The sequence below is a fragment of the Cyprinodon variegatus genome, unplaced genomic scaffold (genome assembly GCF_000732505.1).
Source record: "Cyprinodon variegatus isolate N-32 unplaced genomic scaffold, C_variegatus-1.0 Scaffold604, whole genome shotgun sequence".
In the NCBI taxonomy this organism is placed as follows: Eukaryota; Metazoa; Chordata; class Actinopteri; order Cyprinodontiformes; family Cyprinodontidae; genus Cyprinodon; species Cyprinodon variegatus.
Genome location: NW_015151057.1, coordinates 253,371 through 278,704, shown reverse-complemented (window position 1 = coordinate 278,704; position 25,334 = coordinate 253,371). Strand labels below are relative to the sequence as shown.

The following is a 25,334-nucleotide window of genomic DNA, read 5'->3' as shown; positions in this document are numbered from 1 at the left end:
ACGTTCAGACTCTCATCTAAAATGGCGTAACCACTATATATTGCCCTATATAGTGATTAGGGTGGAGATTCGGACACAGCCTAGGTGTTCCCAATTGGTGACCAATGCACTCCAAATGATAGAGCCACCTCTGCAGCAGCTCAGTCGGTCATCTGACAGGGTCGTCACAGGCTAATTTAAACAAAGCTTGATTGGTTTTAAGAGACCTAAAATGTGCTAAGAACTAAGAAGTTCTGACCCTATTGTCTGAACACATAAGATAAAATGAGACTTATCAGACAGAGAACATTTTTTCTAATTTGTTATTTTCCAATGCTCTTCAACCTCAGCTTCCTGTTCGCTGACAGGAGGGACACATCTCCTGCAGCCAAATTTTGACAGTGTCCGTTCAGAGATGGTTTTCTGTACACATTGATTGTAAAAATCAGCTACTGTTACCTTTTTGTAGTCTCCAACCAATCTGTCCTTTCTTACCTGACCTCTGGCTTTTCATTTGGATACATTACTCTTTTTCTGACTATTATCAGTACACCTGAGAGGTGATAGTGTGTGAGCAATCCCAGTAGATCAGCAGTTTTCTCCAATGCTTAGACCAGCTAGTCTGGTAGCAACAAGCTGGCTAAAAGTTATTTCAATCCCCTTCCTTCCCCATTCTGATACTCAGCTTCTGCAAGTAGTCTTTCTCAAAAAAAACACCCTAAAAATGTAATATTAATATTTACATAGATTATATAAATTATGCCCCCCCTTTTATCTGTGTGAATAGATCTTTTAGACCTTTTATATATATCTGTACAACTCATACAGAATTTTTTGCCTTTTTATTAAAGTTTTAGCTTTATCTTGTCTTCTAATCCAGTTTTCTATTGTTTTTATGTGCAGACAATAGGCAATAGTTAATATCCCAGTGTGCCACATATGCAACCCCACTAAAAGTAAAGACACAAGGTTATAGGGTTTGTGTGGAACTACAGAGCATTTTATCTTGCCACAGAATCTTAGATGGCTTCCGAAGATTCTTACCAGATCAGGTCTTTGTGTCCTTTTCCCCTCTTTTTTACCAAGAACATTCTAACTTACCAACATATGTTGGTAAGTTAAAAAGGGCTTGATGAAGAGGCTTGATGAGTGTCACATTTTCCATATAAGAGATGTCGATTAACCTAACTGTGCCAAAACATTGAGGAAAGACTTTAAAATCTGCATTAATAATTTAAAATTTCTTTCTGAACCCAGTATAAAGTGCAAATCATATTTCTAAATGTGTCAAAACTAGAAGCTCCCAAACCAGTCTAAAGATATGTTGATTATACAGTAGTTTAATGCCACCTGACATTTCATGCTTGAATGGTGGGACAGCCATCACATTTTCTGCCTGGGTTGAGAGACCAACTAGGGGTAAGGTTCATCGTTTCCCTCTCTCTGGTTTTGGGGGAATGATTATTAATGGCGCCATGCAACAAGATGATGGAGTAAAGGAAAGAAATATAAGTGGAGAATGGATAGACACATCTGAATGAACAGACAACTCAGTGCTCAGTCCTGCTTTATGAAATAAGGCTTGTGGGTATCAAATATATAACTCAATAAATCTCTCCATTTTCACATCTCATAGAAGCTTTCAGCGTGTGCTGTTGGGGCTGTAGAGCTGGTTATATGGTGGTCTGCTAATCAATGCTGGGATCAATATTTTACAGACAGACTGTTGGGAAATGAAGCAGTGTAGATGGTTGTTGCTGTGGTTGTACGCTGACTCAAAGGCCTGTCATGGTCAGTCATATTCTATAGTGAGGCTTATTACAGAATGTGCCTGCATGGAGAGCACTGATGGCTCTGATTCCTACAGTTAGCTAAATCAAAAGCATTAACAACAAAATATTTTGCAAATTAAAATAATGGGACAAAAAAATCGTGATGACAATGAACAGTAGTGCAAAATCTAGAAAAGAGGGAGATGAATACACTTTATTCAAAACAACCAGATTTTAACTTGAGTTGCATTTTTATCTTGCTGCTAGAAGGTGAAGCTCCAACCTAGTCTCCAGCCTTCTATTCAATCATATCCATCTTCCCAGCAACTTAAAGATGCAGGAATGAATCCCCAGAACATTATGCTGCCACCCTCATGTCCCCACAGCATGTTGGCTAACAGATCTGGATTTTATCTCCTCTAACTAGAGCACATTTAATTCAACTTTCGAATTTCTTTCGCTCTCTTTTAACATTGGCTTTCTTCTAGCTGTCTTAAGAGCCAGATTGACTCATAATTACCTTTACAAGAAATGATCCTACTTGAGGCAAAGGTCTGTGTAGCTCCTAGAGCTAAATACTACACAATAATAGCTACACAAGCGTAATGCACATTTGATATTTTTTTTTCATAAATATCTCAAATATCTTTTTGAAGGAAAAACAGCATCAAACTAACTTGCAGCTTGATAACAATAATCCATATTTCTTAATCCCGCTGCAGCAATGATGTGCAAATATTGCATGGGAACAACATAAAAAAAAAAAACATGCTTCATAAAGCAAATTTTAGGTTAATTAAAATTGCCTCAATCTACATAATGTTTACATAAACTTAGAGCCAGTAGTGGCTCTGGAGGTGCATGTTGCAGACCAGTGGATGACTTTGGTAACCATATTTTGGTTTGCTGTTCTGCACCTCTGTTTCCAGCTTTAGATAACTGCTTGAACGGTTCTTGGAGACGTATTCAGAGCTTAATAAGTTTAACTCAGTTCTATTCAAATTTCACCACAAATTGATAACATTTAGAGCTGTCTGCCGTGCCTCTTGGTGATGACCCTGTTATTCTCTAATTTTGTCTAACAAAACTCTTAGGACTGTACATAACAGCTGGATTTATACTGACATTTGGTTACACAAATGTGGACTGTGTAATAAATTGTTGACATCGGTTGCTCTAGATTTCAACCAAGGGGTAAAAGCGAGAGAATACAAGTTTACCCATTATGCTTCACTTTTTTTTCATTCGATCTAATACCTTAGCTCTTATTTGTTTTGGTTTGTCAAAAGAAATCCTAGTCTTAGGCAAGCGGGAGTTTTTGATAGCAGCGTGGAAAAACATTTAATTCAGCGCCGGACACTTAGAGATTGCATGAAATCACTGCCAAAGTGACAAGCATTTAAACCCATATCAGATTAACTAAAAGGGAGGGGGTAACTGGATTGGAGAGGATGGATCCTGACAATAAATAAAACTTTTTAATTGCTGCTACAAAATATGGTGCAAGAAATAAAGATATAAGGTATATAGTAGGGCATGTTTCACCTAGAATTGTAATTCAACTGAGGCCAGATTTTTTTCAGCGGGGGCGGAGCTAGATGGGGGGCCAGGGGTGGCCATGGCCACCCTTAGCCAATCATTGGCCACCCCTACCATTTATAACCCTCTAATACAGATGGTGGCAGCAGCAATCTCAAATGGAATATTCAAAACATTAAAATTTTTTCATAGCACATCAATATACTAAGATTAGAATTCAACTGTATTGTCATTCCACTGTCACAATTACAGAGCAACGAAATTAATTCTCTGCATTTAACCCATCCCCTTGGGGAGCAGCGGGCTGCCATTGTGCGGCGCCCGGGCAGCAGTGTGGGGTTAAGGGTCTTGCGCAGGGAGCCAGTCTGTGGAAGTGGGGGATCGGACTCACAACCTCAGGATTCAAAGCCCTATGCCCTAACCACTAGTCTGCCACACCCCGATGATAAAGAAATAAATTTTGTGTTTTATGGGGTAAAGAGAAAAATCATTTAGGAGTCTTCAGTGAAATCGTAGATAAATAACCATTTTAATATAAACTTATTAAATGATCACTTTATGTATATATTTGCACTTGTAAATATCAATTTTATGCAAAATGATTACTGATAAAAGTAGGTAAGTAATGATGATGGAAAAGATGTTTGCCCAAAACTCAAACATGAAAGAATTGTATCCACTATACCTTTTATCTAGAAAGCACCGATGTTTGATATATTCGCCTATTTGTTTTAGCTAAGGATGTGGGAAAGTATATTTTGTCTTTATTTATAAAATATGGATGTTTTGCTCGTTAATTTTCCTGTTGGAACATTGTAGATTGACCCTGAGGCTTTGGTGCCTATCTACTTTTGGGCACCCCTCAGTGTACATTGGTTATTGCCTGGCCACCCTTCTAAAAATGTTCTGGCTACGCCTGTGTTTTTCAGTTTAATGCCTGAAAGCTTTACATAGCAACTCTTCACAATTATTTTTAGAAAATTGGCCAATTGTTCAGCCTCTGATACCAGTTGCCATATTAGTAAGAAGCAACCCCCTCCTCTCTGTTCCCCCATACCCACCCATGAACGCCTCTACCATCTCATTCACCCACTCTTCTCTCCATATTGTGCTGTACAGTGCATCATAGGATGACTGTTGATAAACAGCATTGCTGTCTGCTCTTCCATCACAGATTGGATTTAATCCTAAAGCCTTATGGACCCAAAAACCAGAGCCAACCTCCTTTGGCCAATTTTGTTGCGGTTCAATTGCTCTGACTCCAACAAGCCTTCAGCCAGGCCCTGATTCTCTGCAGTGATAATAAAATGAATGAGGCCCTTTTTATTAACAGTACATGTGCAGATCTAAAATAAAACCTTTTTTGTTTTGGCATGAGAAAATTAGAGGAGCAGGACCGACCCAACACCTCCAACGTAGAGGACGTGAATCAAAATGGAAAAAAGGAAACAACAACAAAAAAAAAAAAACGCGTAACGCATCTCGCAGCAGCCTAAAAAAAAAACAACCTCCATGCAAATGCATTGATGCACACAGATGTAAGCATTCATGTTTATCCCTCATGCATTGACACCGATCCTGAACGGCTCACCTCTGTGAAAAACGACTCCATCCCTTCTACTCCTCCCAGACGAGGCGCGCCCGGCCCGGCTGAGCGCGCGCACCGGCTCCGCTCTCAGGAGCGCAAACCTCACCAATGGGAAGGCGCACGTGTGTGTCAAGATGGGGGGAAGGTGGAGAAGGTTCCGTGACTCTGTTTCCCATTCACCGGTATCTTATTGCTGCCAAAATATGTCTCGATCTGACGTAGATATCCACTGTCGGGGCGCTGTGCGCAATCACGGACACATGAGAGAAATCCAAGGAGGCTGTGATGAAAATAAAGACAAAAAAGCCCTCTGATGATCTCTAATTGAGACGAACGTCGTTTTGCAGGTCTGCCTCTTTTAGATGTGTGTGTTTGTGCGTGTTTGTGTGTGCAGACATGTGTAGGGATGCCTGTGTGGATGTGAGAGAGAGGAGAGAGGACCAATCCGGGGGATGAGCTTCAAACTGCGAACCGCACACACCGGTGGGGCGGTGCAGACCCAACCTCCATTCACACAGCAACAACAGAAAGATGCTGGCATACTAAAATGACTTTTCTGTTGATAATCTAGGAGATCAATTTTATCTAAGATAACAAGAAAATTAAGACAACAAAAAGTGTATCTAAGAGGCTGGGTTTGTGAGAGAACTAAATTAAAAGGTGCAACAGCTGCTTTATTTATAGGGGGAAAGTTAAAGAGCAATTGCTTAAAAGATTTTAAAGATTACCAATTAGTTGTTACAAAGTTCTGATGTTGTTTTTTTTAATAAAGGAAGGTTATAGTTAATAAAGGTATAAAGGTGCAGGGAAGGCCTAACCTTTAAGCCATCATCAGTATAATAAGTACAATGAATAACAAAAAGTGTGTCACCAGAAGAACTGGTTTGATCCCATCATTTATCTTTAAATGTGTTTTTTTAATGCTGGAAGGTCTTCCGCTGCTGCCTGAGGATATGCAATTTAAAAGATGCATTAACTCTTATATTCATTTTCAACCGTTTCTGTAGCCTACCCCTCAATCTAAACATTATTGGTACATGCCTAAACCTAACCTGTTACCAATTTACAAATTAATCCTGAATCTAATCCCTACCCTATCGAAAATAAATTGAGGACCAAAAACAAGTTAAATATGAAAAGCATGTGCAACTATACCCAACCCCCCTCAGGGTGCAAGTACACACACACGCCTTCTCAGACACACAAAACAAAAGCTAAATCAATCTAAACCCTCACCAGATTTATGTCTGTGAGAATTAAGAAAAGTATTCATATTTGCTAAATTTAAAAGCAATGAGAGACCAATTTTAAATCTTTAAGTGTGTTCAGATTTTTTATAGTTTACCCAAATATCCTAAACTTGTATTTAAACTCTATTTCTTCGGGTCAAATGTTTTTTTGTTAATCATGACAGAACTGATGTACATCATCCAGTAGAGTGGGACCAGGAGCTATGATAGGCACTCTAACCGATGTCTGTAAGCCAGTTTGCAAATGATCTGATTGAATGCTAAGCATCATCAGCCACCTTTAAGACAATATATTACAATGTTGGTTCAGTGTTTCCACATGCTATCCTCTCCAGAAGATGTCACCTCTTTAATGAAGTTTAAGCCACCAGTTACTTCGACAACATAGCCCCACCTCCTTTATACTTTACAGTCTGGTATATAGGTGTTTAATTTTAATTAAATGTAACAAAGTTTTTTTAGCACTGCAACCTTTCATATCCAAACAGCCATTTTTCCTGAGTCTGAGTTAGCCCTAAAATATTACATGAAACACAACCTTTTTTTTTATTAAATATGAGCCTAGGCGGAAGTTTAACTGAAAAAACTCATTGCTTTTCATACGTCCACCTGCGACACAGCCAAACAGCTTTGAACCACACCTCCACGAAAGCCAATCGGCATCCTAAATTCATCTTAAAAGGCCTCCGATCCGCACCTGTCTGCTCCTGTGCGCAGGCAGAGTATGCGCTGTGTGACTTCATTCAGATAACACCATTTCAACCCACCTCCAGCCCCTCCTCCACCATCGTATCTAAAGCTTCATTAGAGTGTCATTCCTCCTGGACTCTACTGTGTTCCCTCATCTCAACCGGTCCGGCAGAAGACCGCCATGTTGAGCCTGGTTCTGCCCGAGGTTTCTTTCCAACGGCGAGTTTTTCCTCTCCACTGTCGCTTCATGCTTGCTCATCATGGACAGGTTCTCTCAACCTGTGTTATCCAACTGGACTTCCATCTTCCAGGTCCCTGAGTGAAGCTCTAGTATCAACTCACGCAGTCCACTGGATCTCCCCATAAAGCTCAGCATACCGTCTCGCTAACCAGCAGTCTATAGACTGACCGAGTTCATCTATCTCCACTCCACAACCAGTTCCAGACCTGTGGGGAAACAGCCCTATTCTTTGCTATGTGCTATGTTTCCTGCCCAGGTCTGAGTGCCAAAGACAATGTAATTATATCAATACATTTCTCCTAATTGTCTTTTCTCTTTGTGTGAGTTTTTCAGATTGAAATTTGCCTTAGGAAATATGTTGCCATCCTAAACAACCAACAGTTTATTTGTATTTTTAGCTTTTAAAATGAGAAAAAAACATTCGAAAAATTATTCAACATAAAGCATGGGTTTTCTTCTGCAGGATATTATTTCATGTAAAAAGTGATCATAACAAAAAAACACAATTTACACACTGTTAAAGAAAGATAGTTCTAAAAACATATTTCTGGTTCTTTAAATTTCATTCTTTTGGGAAAAAGTCAATTCAAATATAGTTTATAAAAACCACTAAAGCCTTTCAGACTGGTGTGTTTTATTAAAGAACCGTGGTTTTTTCTTTAAATAATTTTTAGCCATTGTAGAGGCTCCAAGGAGACACACGTGGTTCCAGAGCAGCAGGTTGCAGACCCATTGTTATACACAAACATTTAAAACCTTGCTAGACTGAAGGTTTTTGTTTCTGATGACTTATGTCTGAAAACTGAACATTTTATAATTTTAAGGCATTGTGATATTAATGAATGTAAGAAAAAACAAATCATCTGTGAATTCTTCAGCTGGTTCATTGTGGTATTCAGCAAATAGAAAAAAAACAGGGTAACCCTAAGTGTGAGCTAAGTCCGATTTAAGGTTTGATTTAATATGGTTTCAGTATTTTTCTCTGTGCAGAGGTTACTAAGTCATCTACATGTTTGCATCTTTAAATGGGAGCCGATCCTCCGTGGAAACCTGGACTATACACAATTCCCAGGACATTTATGAATACCAGCTGGTGCAATGCACTTTCAGAGAGGAAGATGGAAATTGGCTCTAAGTCAGAGATTAAATGTATGAACCCCACAGCAGTCTGGAAATGTTTAAATAAATTTAAATTGTCTGGGGGTAAAAAAGGATTTTGCTCAAAACAGAATTTTAAACTTATTATGCTGCTGTAGTTTAGAATGTAATTGTTTCATTAGATTCCAACATTATAAATAAAACAAAGATAAGGATATATAATAATATTTTCTTATCTGCGTTTCATTAGGGGCTTTGGTAGGGAACTGCTTATGTCAGAAAAGGCAGTAATAATGATTCACAACACAGCTGGGCATGATTAGATATCAGAACGTCACCAATTCACCTCCTCCAATAAGCTAAATGCATGCAGGAGACATGGGTTGAAATGAACAGACATGAGAACGTCTGGTGTTTTTTTTTTTTTTTTTGTTTGGGGTTTTTTCTCACACTCAGGAGAGTGAAGTGAGCAAAGCTCAGCAGAGATCTTCTATTATGTCTTCTCTAGTTGCATAGACTGACTGGGGAAGCAGTCATTACCTTCGGCCGACTTGTAAATAAGTCAGACATAAGCTCTCAAGTTCATTATCATGAATTTCAATTCCATACATGCATTTATCAAATCAAATGTGGCTAACGTTAACTCTGAGCTTTTAGCACATACGTCTCATTGAGGTCTGACTGAGTAGACATATGTTGCATGTGCTAAAAGGCATGACTCACGACGCCGCAGGCAATTAGTTTTACGACCGTAGCTTCCATAAATCTCTCTTTATTTATTAACACCCTCCTCTTTCTCTTCAAGAGTTTGGCCCTCTGTGAAACCTCTTTCAGAGATATCAATTAATGGCTCTGAAGGGGGAAACTGTTAAGTAAGAAATAAGAAAAAAAAATCAGCGTGGGATGCCTGAAAGGGTGAGACAAACACAAATATGGGGATGTTCCCAGTTGCCTAGATCTAGGTCTATTTAACCCTATAAACCTCAGGACTACAGGATACATGTGTTTTTGAGACCTCTACATTGTCAGTGNCTCTAGGTTCTTCCATTTAGACTTGTAGTTTGGATTACACCAGCACGCTAAGGGTCTAATCTGGGCCAACATGTAATAGTCCACTAAGGTAGAGCCATACCCCCCTGCTCCATTGGCAGCTGAAGGGTTGAGTATTATACTCTGGGTCTTTTATTGTGCCATATAAAGCTGGAAAAATGCTTATAACTAGTAGACACGTATTGAGCAGAAAATTTATTGTAAATTCCACAGAAAAGTCTGACCTATTGCAAATGATATAAGATACTTACTTATCTAGTTTTACCTTGATTTAAGTAGGCAGGTAAGACAATTTGCAGAAGGAATAAGATGATTTCTGTTTTATCTAATGATCTTTTAAGGACTAAAACCCTCCTTCCTTTGGTAGATCTTATTTACCTGTTCAAATTAAGGACAAACACACTAATTTTATGAAACTTTACATTTTCGAGATTAGTTTTTCAGGTGTAATATAAAATTGGTTTCTCATGATAATGTGCAATGTCAAAAGAAACCATAACTTATTTGTCCTTATGACCAATTTGATATTTATTCTTTATAATCTACTTAAATAGTTATTTAGAAAGTACAGGTTTGTGGCTCACTTAATAAACTGTTGTGTTATTCTTTGGTTTTTTGCCTCCAAGAAAAAACATTGACATCCTGGCAATTTTTGCCCACTGATTCAAAATGTATGATTTTTGTGTTCATCTCTCAGTATGTTCAGTGACAATTCTAGCTAAAAATAAGTTCATCTGACAATTATTTTAATGGTTTAGGCTTTAAAAGGTAATCGACCCTTAGATCTTTTTTTAATGGAAGAGGTATCCAAAAGCTCATTTGAAAGAGAGGTTTTGATTAATACAAGAAAAAAAAAAGAAAAGAAATATTTAACTGAAGGTCTATGTGTTACTAAATGTGTTGAAATATTATTATTCTTTTGTATATGACGAAGCAAGATCCTAAAGAAATATTTTAAAAGGGATATTTTATTTAGTTTAAATAATAGTTTTTAGTTTAAAAATACATATTATACAAACAAATCTATATGTATGGAAGTTCCTTAATTCCAAATTCGGAATTGTTGGAATAGAATTACTTGAATCTATAACACTAAGGGCTGCCTAACAATAATCAACAGCATTCAAATGAAAATGAACAATAATTAAAATATTTTCTTCTGTAAAACAGGGTTGCATACCTGCATGGAGATTTCATACCTGTTTTTTTCTATGCTGGGAAGGACCTAATCTAATTTAATTGCTTTGGAAACATGATCTCATCCTTATTATCTAATCCAGTGAGAACCCCCCAACATGCCACACCCTACCCTCACCCTTCTGTAGCCCCCATCCCCCGGCTTTTACAGCAGCACGACAGTCATTGAACCAAATCGCCTCGCAGAGTGACCCCCATAATTCCCAGCAGGCAACAGAGTAATTTAATAAGACAGCTATAGTCTACAGGAGCGCACAGTTATACATGCACACACACATCCAGAACCATGAGATCAGAATAACTCATCTATAGTGAACAAATAAAAGAAAGAGGCAGAGAAATCCTTAGGCATTACAAGATGTATTATTCTGCATGTTACCTTTTAGTTTCTATTGTCTGTTATGACAAGAAAAAAATGGATTTACTTTATTAAAGCCTAATCCTCATCAGAATGGATTAAATTGCTTAAATCAGTGTTTAACTGGATTACATAGACTACCCCCGACTCAAGACACCTCAGCACTTTTTCTGAAAATGTGACATTGTGTGTGTGAGAGAAACGCTGGATTATAAAGATCAACACATGTTATCAAGGTTTGTGAAGGAAAACCTGATCAATAAAATCCTCAAAAGTGCAAACAGTTTCAGTCAGAAGTGCTAATAGCGTGGCACTGGTAGTGTGAATGAAGCCCAGCTGTCACTACTGAGACTTAACACTCAGATATTAATATTTATCAAGGCTGAGAGCGACAAAAGGATGAGTCTGGCTTTGTAAAAGACCTTTTTTTTGGCTTGGACTCAGCTCCTCAGCTCTAATTAACTCTACAATTATTTAAACATATGACCCAATATTTATTTGGACAACATCCCTGCTGCCAAGGCATGATTGTGAAGCAAATATGACAGGCAAATTTAATTTTTGTTGGTTTAAATTGTTGTAATTCCAGGGGCCATATCTTTTTATGTTTAATTTAATAAAATAAAATTAACTTAAAAATTAAAAAACAGATTTAGCACATTTACAGTGAATTATTTACACCAGAAAAGAAGAGTAAGAAACACTATAAACGCTTTACGCATTAAATGGTCCAGTATTTGTTGCATTTGACCTTAGTTGGTCTGTTACCCCTAAATGAAATCCAGAGCAATAAACCCAACCCAAAACTGACAGGCTAAGTAAAGGAGAGCATCCACAGGAAAAACAGCCAAGAGACCAATGATTCTGGAGGAGTTGCAGAACTCCACAGTTCAGGATAATCTGGTTAGAGAATAGCCATTAACTAATAGCTTCACTAATCTGGCATTTATGGGTGAGCATCATAACATACATGATGATGTTTCAAAGCAGATTCTGTGTAAATATATATATATATATAAAAAAAAACAGAAAATGGTATCCTGGTCAGATCAATAGAAATCTATTAGGAATAAAACCTTAAATCGCCCTGACCTCACTATCACCGCTCTTAAACATGGAGCTGGTAACATCATCTGGAGAGGATTCTTTTCAGGAAGCTGATCAGAGTAGATGGAAAGGTTGAAAGAAGAACGGTTCTGGAAGTAAACGCTTAAAGGCTTTAAAGTACTTGAGATTTGGATAAATATTCATATAAAAAGATATATAAAGCATGTATGAAAAAAAAAATTCTCTTCACAATTATGCACAATTTTGAATATGAACAAATTGAACTGAAGTAAATATTCTTTGCAAGGCACATATTTATCTCATTAGATAAAACATATTTTATTTCTTTTGGAGAAAGTCATATGACATATGGTGAATTACAACGGCTTGACCTTTAGCTCAACTGGTGCTCGGATTGATAACATCAAATTCATTATTTATTTTTTTTTTTTATCATGGTTCAAACTATTCCTTTGCATCAGCATCACATGAATTTCGTGACATATCATGGTCTGTTGCTTTGGCTTTCTTTTGTCACTTATTTGCTTTAACCTCCAAAAAACATCAGTAAAAAAGTTTATTGTTGATTGAAGAACCAAAAAGTTACAGGTGCCACTTCATAGCCATTTTAGCAACAAATTCATAAGCATACATTTGAATAATTGATATAGTCTTTTTATATATATTGTATATATTAGCAAACATGTTATGTTAGATAAATTTGCTTTCTCAACTTCAATACCATGTAGTTTCAGGGGAATTTATGTTGTCATAAGAAATTTAATTAAAGGGGAAAAAAAGCTATGTAATAAAGCAATATTTTAAAAAATATATAATTACATTCAAATGTAAGAGGTGGAACCACACTTTATGGGTAAAGAGGGAAACTGTGTATCCTACATTAACATCTGAGAAGTTATTAGCAGAATTGGGTGCCTACATGGGAAAACAACAAAAAAATTAGTGCAGCCTTGAAAAATAAATAAATCATATATAAATAAAAGGTTTGTGTTGCTGCTAAATAATCAGTAGGTGGTGCTAAATAGCCATTTTTAAAACCCCAAAATAGTGCAAGGCAATGGTTTGCACAGAGCCCGCCTTTCTACGAATACAATTGGCTGCTGGTTTATTTTAAGTCAGAGATACCGTTCTCTGATTGGATGGTGCTGCTGCCTGTTAGCTGTGACGAACGTCACAACGCTAGGTGTTTCGAAAATGAAACTGTTCTGTGCCTGACTTTAAGAGGGAGTAGAGGGAAAACGAAAATTATAAGGAGTCATCGTAAAATCTGACAGATTTTGACATTTAGGCCGATTCAGACGGAACGGAAAGCGTTCGGATTTCATGCTGCGGGAGCCGAGAGGGCATTTATTATTGGTGAGGGAGGCAGGCCTTTGCTGTTAAAGCACGTCAACACTCAATGCAAATGCTGCTTCGACTGTTTCTGTTCGTCATATATACCTAGCATTTCCAAACTAATGTTAAAAAACTGTTATTTGGGATATTTTATGTACGTGTAGCTGGGTGCTGATTTGTCTAGTGTTAGATGTAAATATTTATTTCAGTTATTTTGTTGTTATATCCACCAAGAAGCAGGATTTTGATGTAAACAGTCTTCTTCTTTTACATTCATTTCGTATCTAATTTAAGCGACTCTTGTTTTCTCTGCAGCTCGGAATGTTGACTAGCTTCCAGAGCAGGATGGACCACAGTTGGCTTCACTGGCTGTAAGTCTCTGCCCCTTCATGTGATCATGTTTTCTTACCTGAGGTCTGCCCTGTTTACCCCCTTTGTTCTCTTACCATTTCCTATAACAGGACGTCATTCTGCATAACAAACTTCCCTTAAAAGAGAACAAACAGATAACAAATTATGTGTGGGGGATCATTTCACTGTCATTGTTAATTTCTAGGGGGGGGCATTTTATTTATATTTCTGTTTTTTGTTCCAGTTCATTACTTGTTTTTTTATATTTTCAACAATGTATGCAAACACCCAATGTCTCAATTGTTAAAGTGAATATTTTTAAGGAAACTAGCCAGAATACAATGCTTGAAATGATAAGTTTGAGCGAGACGTTTAAGCTATCAAAAGATTGACAGAGATTTTATAAGAGAAATTATGATTTGATCTAATAGTCTTTGTTTTATAAAAAGAAATGTCTTTTATTTTTCATAAAGTTGACAAATAAGGTGGTTGATGTTTCACTCTTTGATGTTGTTTGTATTATATCATGACCAGAAATGTTTCCAACAAGCAACTTTAGTTGTCTTGAAGCCAATAGCTTGCCTTTTGTTCAGCCAGCTGACCAATAGTGTGCAGCAAGAGAGGAGTGCTGCATAAAAACAGAAAAACTTACTCTACCACTTTCTTTAGATGCCATGTTGGCATCTCCTGCTTCATTTTAATTGAGATGTAAACCTTTATTATCTTCTTATGTTCTTCCAATGTTGCCTTCCCAACATTTCTTGCAGGCTGTAGCACAGGCTGCTTTGTGAGACGGGACCAGCTCTATCACCATGGCACACTTTGAGACAGAGTACCAGCGCCTGGAGGCGTCCTACAGCGACTCTCCTCCTGGCGAGGAGAACCTAATGATGCACGTGCCTGAGGGAAGCAAATGTATGACACTATCCCAAACAGAGGATTGATATAATGGATACAAAAAAAGGAGTTTACCCTGAATCTTTAACTGTTTAAAATTCCTCTTTTCCAGCCCAGTGGCACCACATAGAAAACCTGGACTTGTTTTTTCAAAGAATATCCTTTTTTCTGCTTTAAGAAACATGTCTACTGTGCTCAAAATACAAATGTCTAATGCACACATGATATCCTCTGATGCTTTGAAGTTTCTCCTTAATATTCATTACGTCTATAATCTGCATCAGAAGAATGGGTTCACCTGCATGCTGCTGGGAGAGATTTTTGAGCTGGTGTATGTATCCAGTCTGTTATACCTTTATATGCTAGGTAAATTGCTGGTGTTTACTCTGATTCTGCTGCTTTCTTCCCTCTCTCTCCCTGCAGACAGCTGCTATTTGTTGTTGGTTTCACCGTTTTTCTGGCCAACTGTGTGGATTATGACGTCCTCTTTGCCAATAAGTTTGTAAATCACACAGATTCATCTAAAGTCACCTTACCAGATGCAATCCTCCCAATGGATGTCTGCAGTGCTCAGTGAGTTTCATGTCTAAACATGTCTGGGAACATTGTATTTTTTCACATTATAACCAAAAACTTCAGCGACCACTTGTGGCCGGCCTTTAGAGAATTGAGCATAATTGTGAGATGAAAGAAAAATGAGGGATGGTTTTCCAAATATCTACAAATAAAAACATTAAAAAAAAAGGGTTCATTGCTTAATATTTAGCCTCAATTACTGTGATGTGTCAAATAAAATCCATTGTCAATGGGATTCCTTTCAAAAGGCTTTCCTCGGCAGGGAGATTTACAGAGCTGATGAAGTTGGGTTGAGCTAAACATTTGCTGATAATGGAAGAAGATCTATTAATGCAAAGGTGTCCTAAATCTTGATCAGGGGCCATTTGTGGCCCTTAGAAGGATTTTCTGTGTTCACATTTTACAGAATGTAACAAATAGCCTTCCAACATTGCTGGTTAATAAGGGAAACTATTAAAGATTATTTCAGAGTGAAATCTTTGATCAACAATATTTTCTTGATTTTATAAATATTACCAACAAAATAGATTATTTGTTTTAGAGAAAATACCTTTTTTCTATTTTCTAATTTTCCTAATTTTTGCCTCTTTTTGTAGGTGTTTCTAAATAGACTAAGGCAAACTTTCTCTTTCAAAAAGATGAATCTAGACTTAAAACCAGAGTTACAGTAAGAGGGTTTATGGCATATATGTTAGCATGGCCCAGATACAGTCTAAAAGCCCCATTAATCTGACTGAGCGTGAGCTTATCTTCAAAGAGAAATGGGCGAATGGTGTTGACCTTCGACGTTCAAAGATGGTAGAGGTATACCTCAAAGAACGTTTAGCTCTAATATAGATTTCTAGTCAAGAACCTTTATTTCAGATCAGACACATGGTCAAAGCGTCCTTCTCAAGTGAATCTGAACAATCAACTTTCTCTTAAAAAAACCCAAAGACAAGACACTCAGAACTGAAATAAAATGTTCCTTTCTTTATTTAATACTCACAACTAAAACCTCGTAATTGCTAAACCGACAACAATTCTTGTATAGAAAAAAATGTATGTAATTTGACAACCATATAGATAAATGTGTAAAATATAAAAAGAAAATGCAAAAGCATTCAACATTTATTTCTGCAGAACAGCTGCGTATTTTAAGGACTAATGTTATTTTCCAGGAAAAAAAATGAACTCTGTATTTAATCACTCTGTTCCATGTCTTTTCAACATTATTCAACGTTGGTTTGTGCACCGAGCTAGACAACAAACAGTAGGACCAGAAACTAGTGCCCTAAACAATACTGTATGTTCTGTACCCAGGCTGATAGCTTTATTTGTGCAGCTATGGTGAACTCGATCTCTGTGTAACTACAGCTCGCTGACTTTACATACTTTATGCTGCCTTACTAAATGACAATATAAGTTTGAAGTCCCACCATCTCTCAAAGCAAAGACCTGCAAAATTTTCACATCACTGTATGCTTTCTTATGTTTGTGTTGTTTTAAGTTGTTGCTTGGATTTAAATCATTATAACATAACCAAAAAATACTCCCGGTTATTAATAAATAGATTTATTGATATTATGGCTGGCCTTGAAATTAATTTCCAATTCCTTAATGTCAAAAAGACAACACTGAGTCCGAAATGAGAGCAAGACTGGCATTAAGTGCTAACAATGCTGCTGTAATTGCATCTGAGGAGGGTTTAACAAACTACTGGCTCTGAGGAATAAGTAAAACTAGCAGTCACTGCATATTAAATCTTTATTACAAAAGAAAAATGTTGTTCTTCCTCCATTTCACAAGAATGTACTAATCTGTATTGTTCTATTGCATACTCCCAGGATGATACCCTGCTTTCCAAATTTTGGGAAACTTCAAAACACATGGACATCTTTGCATATTGCAGACAATATTTTATTGATTACATTCTTTACAAAAAAAAAAATCTAACAAAAGGAAAAGTGCTTATGTAAATATGTGGATAAGTTTCGTCTCCTAACGATAAAACTGGACCTTTTTTCTTTCTCAGTATCCAAGACAATGCCTTTGTGATATTTGTTCTGATCATCTCTGGAGTGTTTTGGCTGCATCGCTTGGTCAAATTCCTCTATAACGTTTGCTGTTACTGGGAGATCAGGTCTTTCTACATCAACGCACTCAAGATGACCATGGTGAGGCAGACATTTTGCTACTACAGTTTGTCGTGCCTTTTAGTTACGCAAACATTCAAAGTGTTGACATCAAATACACACATCAATGTTTATGGCTGCTGCATACATCAAACCCCGACCTGTGACCTTTATTGTTCCTTTTTTTTGTGTGTTTCAGTCGGAGCTTCCCTATGCAACGTGGCAGGAAGTTCAGGCCAGGATCATTGAGATCCAGAAGGAGCACCAGATCTGCATTCATAAGAAGGAACTGACAGAGCTCGACATTTACCACCGCATCCTGCGCTTTAAAAACTACATGGTATGTACATTAATCATGTAAAAATGTAGCTCAATCCTTTGACCTCATCCTAAACATGCTTGTCTTAGGTTGCAATGGTGAACAAATCTCTCCTTCCTGTGAGATTTCGGCTTCCAGTTCTTGGGGACTGTGTGTTTTACACCCGGGGTCTCAAATATAACTTTGAGCTCATCTTTTTCTGGGGACCAGGTAAACAAAGAGTTTGTTTCAGATTTTGCTAACAAGCAAGTGGATTTAAAAGCATATGTTGGTGGTTTTGAGTTCAACTGAAGGTTTTATTTTGTTGCTTTCATTTCTCTGTGCAGGCTCTCTCTTTGAGAATGAGTGGAGTCTAAAGCCAGAGTATAAGAGAGGAGGTAACAGGCTGGAGCTTGCAGATAGGCTGGCGTCTCGTATCCTGTGGATCGGCGTTGCAAACCTGCTGCTGTGTCCAGTCATCCTGGTGTGGCAGATTCTGTATGCCTTCTTTAGTTACACTGAGGTAAAATAGAAAAAAAAGCCCACTTGGACAAACTCTAAAACCTTTTGTACTTGGAGCTATTTTGCAATAATGTATATTTGGGTATGAAGGTAATCAAGCGAGAGCCTGGATCTCTGGGAGCAAGATGCTGGTCCCTGTATGGTCGATGTTACCTGCGTCATTTCAATGAGCTGGACCATGAGCTCATGTCCCGCCTCAGTAAAGGCTACAAGGTTGGTACACCTCCTCGTCCCTCAAACGCTTTGGGCCCTCTCTCCTTCATGTTTTAGATGTTTCCCTCCTTAAGCACACCTGACTCAAATTGCTAATTATTACAAAGAATAAAAGGCGTGGAGTGAATTCAATGATGATCCTTTCTTTCCCTTTTTTGTTATCTCCGTATCCAGGCTGCATCCAAGTACATGAACTGCTTCCTTTCTCCACTGCTGACAGTGGTCGCAAAGAATGTGGCGTTTTTCGCCGGCTCCCTCCTGGCCGTCCTCATCGCTCTGACCATCTACGATGAGGACGTTCTTGCAGTGGAGCATGTCCTCTCATCCATCACGCTGCTTGGGGTCTGCATCACAGTTTGTAGGTGAGCACTGTTGCTGAAGTGTTTGGAATATTCCGAAGCCTGTACCACGAAGCAAGCTCAACCTAGCGGGATTACTTCCAATCTATCCAATTTAACCAATCAACTACAATTGTAATCAGGTTCAGCAGTACCACTTAGGTGGTTTTCAACCCGCTAACTCAATCCAGCTTTGACTGATCATGAATATGTGAATGCGCATATATAAAGGGGCAGGTTCCATGTAGCAGACCAATCACATCTTAAAGAAATATGAAGATAAAAAAAAAATGTCAATGAAATCCAACACGGTTGCAGCATGAAATAGACGACAAATGATTGCTGACTGCGTATGTGCAGCTTATATATCAGTGTCATTTAACACAGCCTGCATCCCAGATAACTGTACTAAATATTAATGGCGTGCCCACCGGGGGAGAATAGATAACAATAAAACACAAACATAAGTTAATTTGGTTAGTCTGACTTTTTAATTCGATAATGTTTGGGCTGGAATGTTTAAAGCTGGAAGCTGATGCCAAGATTGCTTCATATTAATACAAGAAGTCATCAGTCTGAGTGAAATCATCCTTATTGTTGGGCTGTGGCAGAACTCAGTGGGTCAAAAGGTACAAAGTTGCTTTTCTACTTGAATGAAACTTCGTAGTATTTTTGTTTCAGTCTCATAAAGACTCTTTGCCCTACATGATCAATGCATTTTACAGAAACTTTACAGATGTAACACTCACCTGCGATGGAATTAAGAATAAAGAATGGTAGACTTCCGGTGGTGACATGCCCAAGATGGCTGCTTAGAAGAAGACTTGGCTATTTTCCTAATTTATTCATACGTAAATACCATTTACAAGCGTATGTATACCGATGCGAAATAAAAACCCAAATACATATTTCGGACCCAACTAAGATGTCACAAACATGGTGACTCAATTGCAGGGTATCAAGACTATCCTCGAGACCCCAGCTGTCGAACTCTCCAGTGTAAAAAGAGGAGTAGAGGTGGTGAACGAAACAGTGAAAAGCCTGGGCTGCAAAATCACAGAGGCAGGGTCCAGAATATCAGGCAAAAATGCAGAATGGGAGAAACCTTACTTTTTGGATGAGGTGTGAGAAGGGCCAAGGAGATGTCTGGACTGAATTCTCCCCTGTCTGATATTTACTAAATAGGAGTCTAGTGATGTGATCTAAATCCACTACACTCTCATTCAAAGGGTCTGATAAGGTTTAGCCAAGGATGGCACAAACAATCACGTTTATTTTTTTTCTTCCTTTTTCTGTCTCTCTTCAGGTCATTTATCCCTGATAAACACATGGTGTTCTGCCCCGAACAGCTGCTGCGGGTCATCCTGGCTCACATCCACTACATGCCAGACCACTGGCAGGGCAATGCACACCGATACGAGACCCGAGACCAGTTCTCCCAGCTCTTTCAGTACAAAGCTGTAAGTGCAAAATAATACGGAGGATTAGATCTCAAGGGTCAGAACTTACTGATCCAAGTATGTAGTAAGCTGCACTGGCTCCAGGATATATTCTGCTCCATATTTTATTTTTTGTGATTTTAGTTTAAATGAATACACATTATTTCCAGAGTTCTTCAGGTACCTCCTATTATTTCCCTTCCAGGTGTTTATTCTTGAGGAACTACTAAGTCCAGTGGTGACTCCCATCATTCTCATCTTCTGTTTGAGGAGGAAGTCTCTGGAGATTATTGATTTCTTCAGGAATTTCACGGTGGAGGTGGTTGGGGTCGGAGACACCTGCTCTTTTGCCCAGATGGACATCAGACAGCACGGACATCCTGCGGTGAGGCTCAGTCTAACAGATGTCAGAAGTGCTTACGTGTGACGAACAGTAAATTGATTGGTGTTTTCGATCGTCCGCTCTGCAGTGGATGTCGGAGGGGAAGACTGAGGCTTCTATCTACCAGCAGGCAGAGGATGGGAAAACAGAATTATCACTGATGCACTTCGCCATCACCAACCCACATTGGCAGCCTCCTCGAGAGACCACACACTTCATCAGTCAGCTCAAAGAAAGAGTCCAGAGGGAGGCTGCAGGCTCGGCCCCTGACACGCATCCACTCTCCTTGTCAGAGTCTGAAGTAGGGTCATAAACAAAATCTTATCTCTGTGTTTGTGTTTGATCTTTTCACAGTGGATTATTTATTTACCCCTTTGCCTTTTCTGCTCCTCACAGCCAAGAAGTCTTGTTGCAAATATAATGGCAGATCCTTCAACTCTGGCTTCTGTTCATTTCGCCTGCGACAGCTCTTTAACTAACAATGCAGCTTCTGGAATAAGCAGCGGGGCGACAGCCTTGCGCTCCCTCTCGCCAATCAGCAGCAGTCTTCACCTGAGAGGCAGTTTGAGTGCTGCTCATAGAGCAAGTGGTTTTACTGGCAGAACAATGGCAGGGTCTGGGTGAGGAAACACATTCTTTAAGATTCCTTAGAGAGAGAATGCTGTTAGGTTTTATTCCCCAACACTAAACTGTACATCAAGCGTCTCTAGAGAAATAACACCACAATTTAAGTTCGCCTATGTACAAGAGTGATCTATGGTTCACAACCCAGTTTCATGGTGAAGCATGATGGTACCAGAACTGTGCTGTATGGAAAATGATCAACGCTGTTGGGCAACCCTGACAGTAAATCTGTTGGAGGTTGCGAAAGACTTGAGGCTGGGTGGAGGTTCACCTTCCAGCATTGAGTGAACATTGACCCCTAATGTTCACTCAGGTCTACTTTAGAGCAAAGATTTAATTTTTAAGGAAGAATGGGAAAATATTTCAGTGTCTCCTCTCCTGGTGGACACAAACCCTTGAAGACACGTTTACACCAATTCACAGCTATGCACTAGACTCACATAAAATTCCCCCAAAGTATATTAAAACCATAAACAGCAGTGTAACAACAAGTAAGACAACTAAGGGGTTAGAAAGACAAGCAATGAGGATAAACTCCTATTCAGATTAACTTATCTCCTGTGGCTAACCTGTAGCATCTTACACTGAATTATGCTCCTTCCTGTTGTTTCAATCATCAAATTACCTCAGTTATTTATCATTTCATCCCCTTTCTCCCTTTAAGAACTGATGCCAGAACCGTGAGCTCAGGCAGCAGCGCGTGGGAGGGTCAGCTGACTAGTTTGGTCCTGTCTGAGTATGCGTCCACCGAAATGAGCATTCATGCACTTTACATGCATGAGGTAAATCCGTACACACTTTTACAAACCAGGTTAATTGTTATTACATATTTAAACTTTTTTCTTTCTGTTAAGCTCCATAAACAGCAGTCCCGTGGTGATCTGTCCCGTCACACCTGGCACAGGCAGGAGAGCGACGAAAGCAGCGACAGCATCCCGGATGAAGTAAGGAGCGAGCCCAACGCTCACTCCAGAAATTTCCCGCGTTCGCACACTTTCCCAACCACGCTTACCAATCCCGTCATCGGCTCAGGCTCAGCCGGCACCGCAATGAGCCAGGAGGAGGCAAAGGCACAGAGCAGCAGTCAGAGGCGCCACAGTGGACCCGCTGAAGGTGTTTGTTATTATCCACACTTCTTTCTCCATTGTTGAAGCCTTATGTGGATTTTTTTTCTATTTACAGTTGACAGCAAGTCTGTATCACAGAATACCCTGCATCATATTCTTGTTTGCAAAGCTTTTCAATCTGTAGACTAAGTAGTTATTCACGATGTGTTGATTTAACCAATCTGGATTTTCACTGAGAGTCTCAAAGCTTTTTATGTCTTCATATGGGGAGGACATCATCACAGGAAAAAAAGTGCAGCTGAAATGCAAATGACCATGGTTCTAATTATTTTTCCTTTTGTTTAATCATCTACGTTACATGGAGGAACATAAAACATGCAAAACAAACGTAATTGGGGTGGAAGACAGAAAATAGATTATTACAGAAAGCACCATAAAATAAAGTACGTCACTTCCTTTTTTGAGTAAAATAAAATGATTTAACATGTTTTAACTTAAAATCAAATATGTGATTATACTTGTAAGATTTGGATACAAATATTATTGAATGAAACAACAAAACAAAATAAGAACATTGGTTTTCAGTGAACATTAGAGTAACCAGATCAGATTTTTTGCATTAAAATCAGATTTTAAACAAATTGTATTTATTCTAGATTCCCTGTGTTTCTGAAATAAAGTATAGTTTATAGTATTTTCACCTTGAAGTTTCTTAGGTTTACCAGTTTTAAAAATAAACTGAATGAACATGATTAGAAAGTGAACCCCAAGGAGAGAGGTGTAATTTTCCATGATTCTTCTTGGTTCTCTTATCATTCAACCAGAATAGCTACTCTTTGTTAAATGTCCTACCACCCCACCTCCAAATACCTGTTGCATGTTTCGACAGATAAAGTTGTTCTTGTCTCTTGGAAGATATTTACAGTACAATATGATGGTACGGATCAACGTGACCTTATTAAGCAGCGTTTTCCTATTCAGGGGTTCCCATCAGTTAAGCTCTAGGATGCAAATTCAGTTTTCCAATGTGCATGCTTATCTTTGTGGCCAAGTGCATTTATCAAGGTAATTATTGTTAAATAAAACTAACGAAATTAAGAAAACTAGAATAAAAAGAACATTCCTGTTACCTGAAATACAAACTAGAGCCTAAAAACAGGAAAACTAACTAAAACTGTAATAAGAGTTTACAAAACAAATTAAGACAAAGTGCATTTTAAGAGAGAATGGTGCTCTATGAATGAGCACCTGTATTTTCTTTCATTAAAGTCATTGTGCTTAGTCTCTCTTTGTGTCTTTATCATAATGCATTAATAAGAGGTCTAGTTTCAGGTTGCTTTTTGTTTTTTTCGGTGTACCATCTTACGCCTGCAGATGGCAGGTAAGGCAGTCAGGTTATTTGTTTCTTTTCTTCTTTTTTGTTTTTCTTTTTGTCCCAGTAAGTGGTATTACATAAAAGATTAAACTATAACTGAAACTGATTTAAAAAAAACTTAACTAAAACTAAGCATTTTCAAAAGATAGACACTAAATTAAACTCTGTAACAAATACTAAAAACAAATGAAAACTAAAATAGAACAAATTCAGAAGTCAAAACTAAAAAACAAAAACATTTCAAAACTAAGTCTTTGTGGTTATGGGCTGAGAACGATAGAAATCTCAATAAGTAGAGGCGTTACTTCCGTAAGGTGATGAAGTTTTGAAAGTATTTGGACGAGCAGTTTCACCCGCAACATCATAGGCGCTATTAGGGTAGTTCAGATGGAGCGTTTCATCTCAACTGACTTCTCTTCTCTTTTTGAAGACCATTTTGGTAGCGGTGGAAAGAGTGTGAGGACGGCGCGTTTGCCAATGGGTGGATGGGCAGAGGATGGTAAAGCATCATCTAGACACCATGAGCCTCTTCAAGAGGAAACCTCAGAGGATGAGCTTCCTCCTCACATACACAAGGTAAATATTTAATTGTAGTAGATGTTAGGTTTTTCTCATGTTTGCTGCATTTTTTTGATGTTTGTTCCTTTGTCTTTTTTTTCTAGGTTACATAAGCCATAGGAAGAATTATCGTCATAGATGATGATTTGCATCCTCCTTTTTCTCCATACCTGTACTTTGGATTGATCTTTTTCTCTTGAAAATACAGATGAACAGCAGGGTTTATCTCCACCCCTTTAAACTATTGTTGTGTGGAAAATACAACCAGTACTGACCTTTATGTTTAAATAGGCAGATGGCATGAAACGTCTCTTCTCATCGAGGACATCCAAGATCAAGTTATATTGCATAACATTACACACTAAACTTGTTTATGATGTCGTGTAATTACAACATAAAAGTCAATGTCCTATTGCAACTTAGCAGAAAAAAGATGTAAAGACTCAGGACTCTTTCTCTCTGTAATCCAGTCATGGTTTCTTAATTAATTGCTCTTTTCGAAATCTAAAAAAGATAATTGACTTATTTAATCAGTACTAATAATTAAACCAGTGTTCAGAGTTCTACTGATTACACAATAATTTTTCTGTGTTCTGGTATGAGTTAATCTTACATCTGACATTTTTGCAAGAAATCTTATGTAAAATTACTTTACTTTTAATTATACTTTGATTTCTCTTCACATGTATGTTCCAGATTTGGCTTTCTAAATTGGTTTCAAACTTTGCCCTAAATATGGTTCAATTAGAGCTAATTTATGCAGAGCAAGTTGCCTGCATGAACATAAGCATATTGAAGGGAATTAGGAAGATGGTCTATCAAATTAATTGAATTCACATCATACTTAAACCAGCATTTTGGGATGGATGTTGATGTGTGTTAAGGCCTTGATCTGATGCTTAAGGAGGCCCTAAACACAAATGCATGATCATTTTTAGAACCAGCTTACCCCTTATATATAATCTTTGCTGATCACAGCATGACAGTTCTTTCTGATTTTCTTTTGTAAATGTTTTAAATGATGAATTGCACTTTAATAGTTAGTTTCAATGCATCAGATGTTTGTTTTGCATTGTTTTATATGCTTTTTTGTAAGTTCTTAAGTTATTTTCTGTATTAAATGGATGTGCCATGATGAGGGATGACTTTAAAATATGTGCCTAATAATGTGCACTCACATTTGATAAAGAACACTGTAAGTATAAGGAAGATGCAGACGTGCGGGTAAACTGAAGTCCTAACAGATGTATTCTGTTTTATAGATGCTGTATAGTACCACTTTGTACAGTTGTAAATTAAACTATTAAAGACACATGAATCACTCAATCTGCGTGCCGTTCCTAGTGTTTATCCACGGTTAACTACAACTGCACAAAGCAGTGGTGTGATCGCGGTAAGCTAGCTGTAAAATCGTT

General features: G+C 38.0%; 2 protein-coding genes across 6 annotated transcripts in view; one reads left to right on the top strand and one right to left on the bottom strand.

Annotated features, from left to right (window-relative positions):
- The window catches only part of LOC107096178 (unconventional myosin-X-like), a 58,486-nt gene extending 53,215 nt beyond the window's left edge, over positions 1 to 5,271 (bottom strand). For all 4 annotated transcript variants that reach the window (XM_015392718.1, XM_015392719.1, XM_015392720.1 and 1 more), the window contains exon 1: positions 4,882 to 5,271. In XM_015392718.1, the coding sequence (XP_015248204.1) occupies positions 4,882 to 4,902 (21 nt within the window). In that variant the 5' untranslated portion in view covers positions 4,903 to 5,271. The remainder of the gene's footprint in view (positions 1 to 4,881) is intronic.
- A 7,731-nt stretch (positions 5,272 to 13,002) lies between these two features.
- On the top strand, positions 13,003 to 25,237 carry atg9a (autophagy related 9A). Of its 2 annotated transcripts, none has more exons than XM_015392722.1 (20): positions 13,003 to 13,186; positions 13,481 to 13,536; positions 14,284 to 14,431; positions 14,526 to 14,569; positions 14,680 to 14,744; positions 14,837 to 14,986; positions 17,004 to 17,145; positions 17,303 to 17,443; positions 17,512 to 17,632; positions 17,749 to 17,924; positions 18,014 to 18,136; positions 18,311 to 18,498; positions 19,781 to 19,934; positions 20,119 to 20,298; positions 20,384 to 20,596; positions 20,692 to 20,915; positions 21,584 to 21,701; positions 21,774 to 22,032; positions 23,792 to 23,937; positions 24,024 to 25,237. In XM_015392722.1, the coding sequence occupies exons 3-20, from the start codon at positions 14,329 to 14,331 to the stop codon at positions 24,030 to 24,032; spliced, it is 2,556 nt and encodes an 851-aa protein (XP_015248208.1). In that variant the 5' UTR covers positions 13,003 to 13,186; positions 13,481 to 13,536; positions 14,284 to 14,328; the 3' UTR covers positions 24,033 to 25,237. The 2 variants fall into 2 exon arrangements, with proteins under 2 accessions (XP_015248208.1, XP_015248209.1); XM_015392723.1 differs by having other exon boundaries at positions 13,003 to 13,231.
- The last annotated feature ends 97 nt before the right edge of the window (positions 25,238 to 25,334 follow it).

Bases quoted from the DNA above. Each gene is read 5' to 3' on its own strand.
- atg9a (XM_015392722.1), top strand. From the start codon at position 14,329: ATGGCACACTTTGAGACAGAGTACCAGCGCCTGGAGGCGTCCTACAGC. The intron at 14,745-14,836 runs GTATGTATCCAG...CTCTCCCTGCAG, and splicing joins GGAGAGATTTTTGAGCTGGT to ACAGCTGCTATTTGTTGTTG. The intron at 14,987-17,003 runs GTGAGTTTCATG...TTTCTTTCTCAG, and splicing joins ATGGATGTCTGCAGTGCTCA to TATCCAAGACAATGCCTTTG.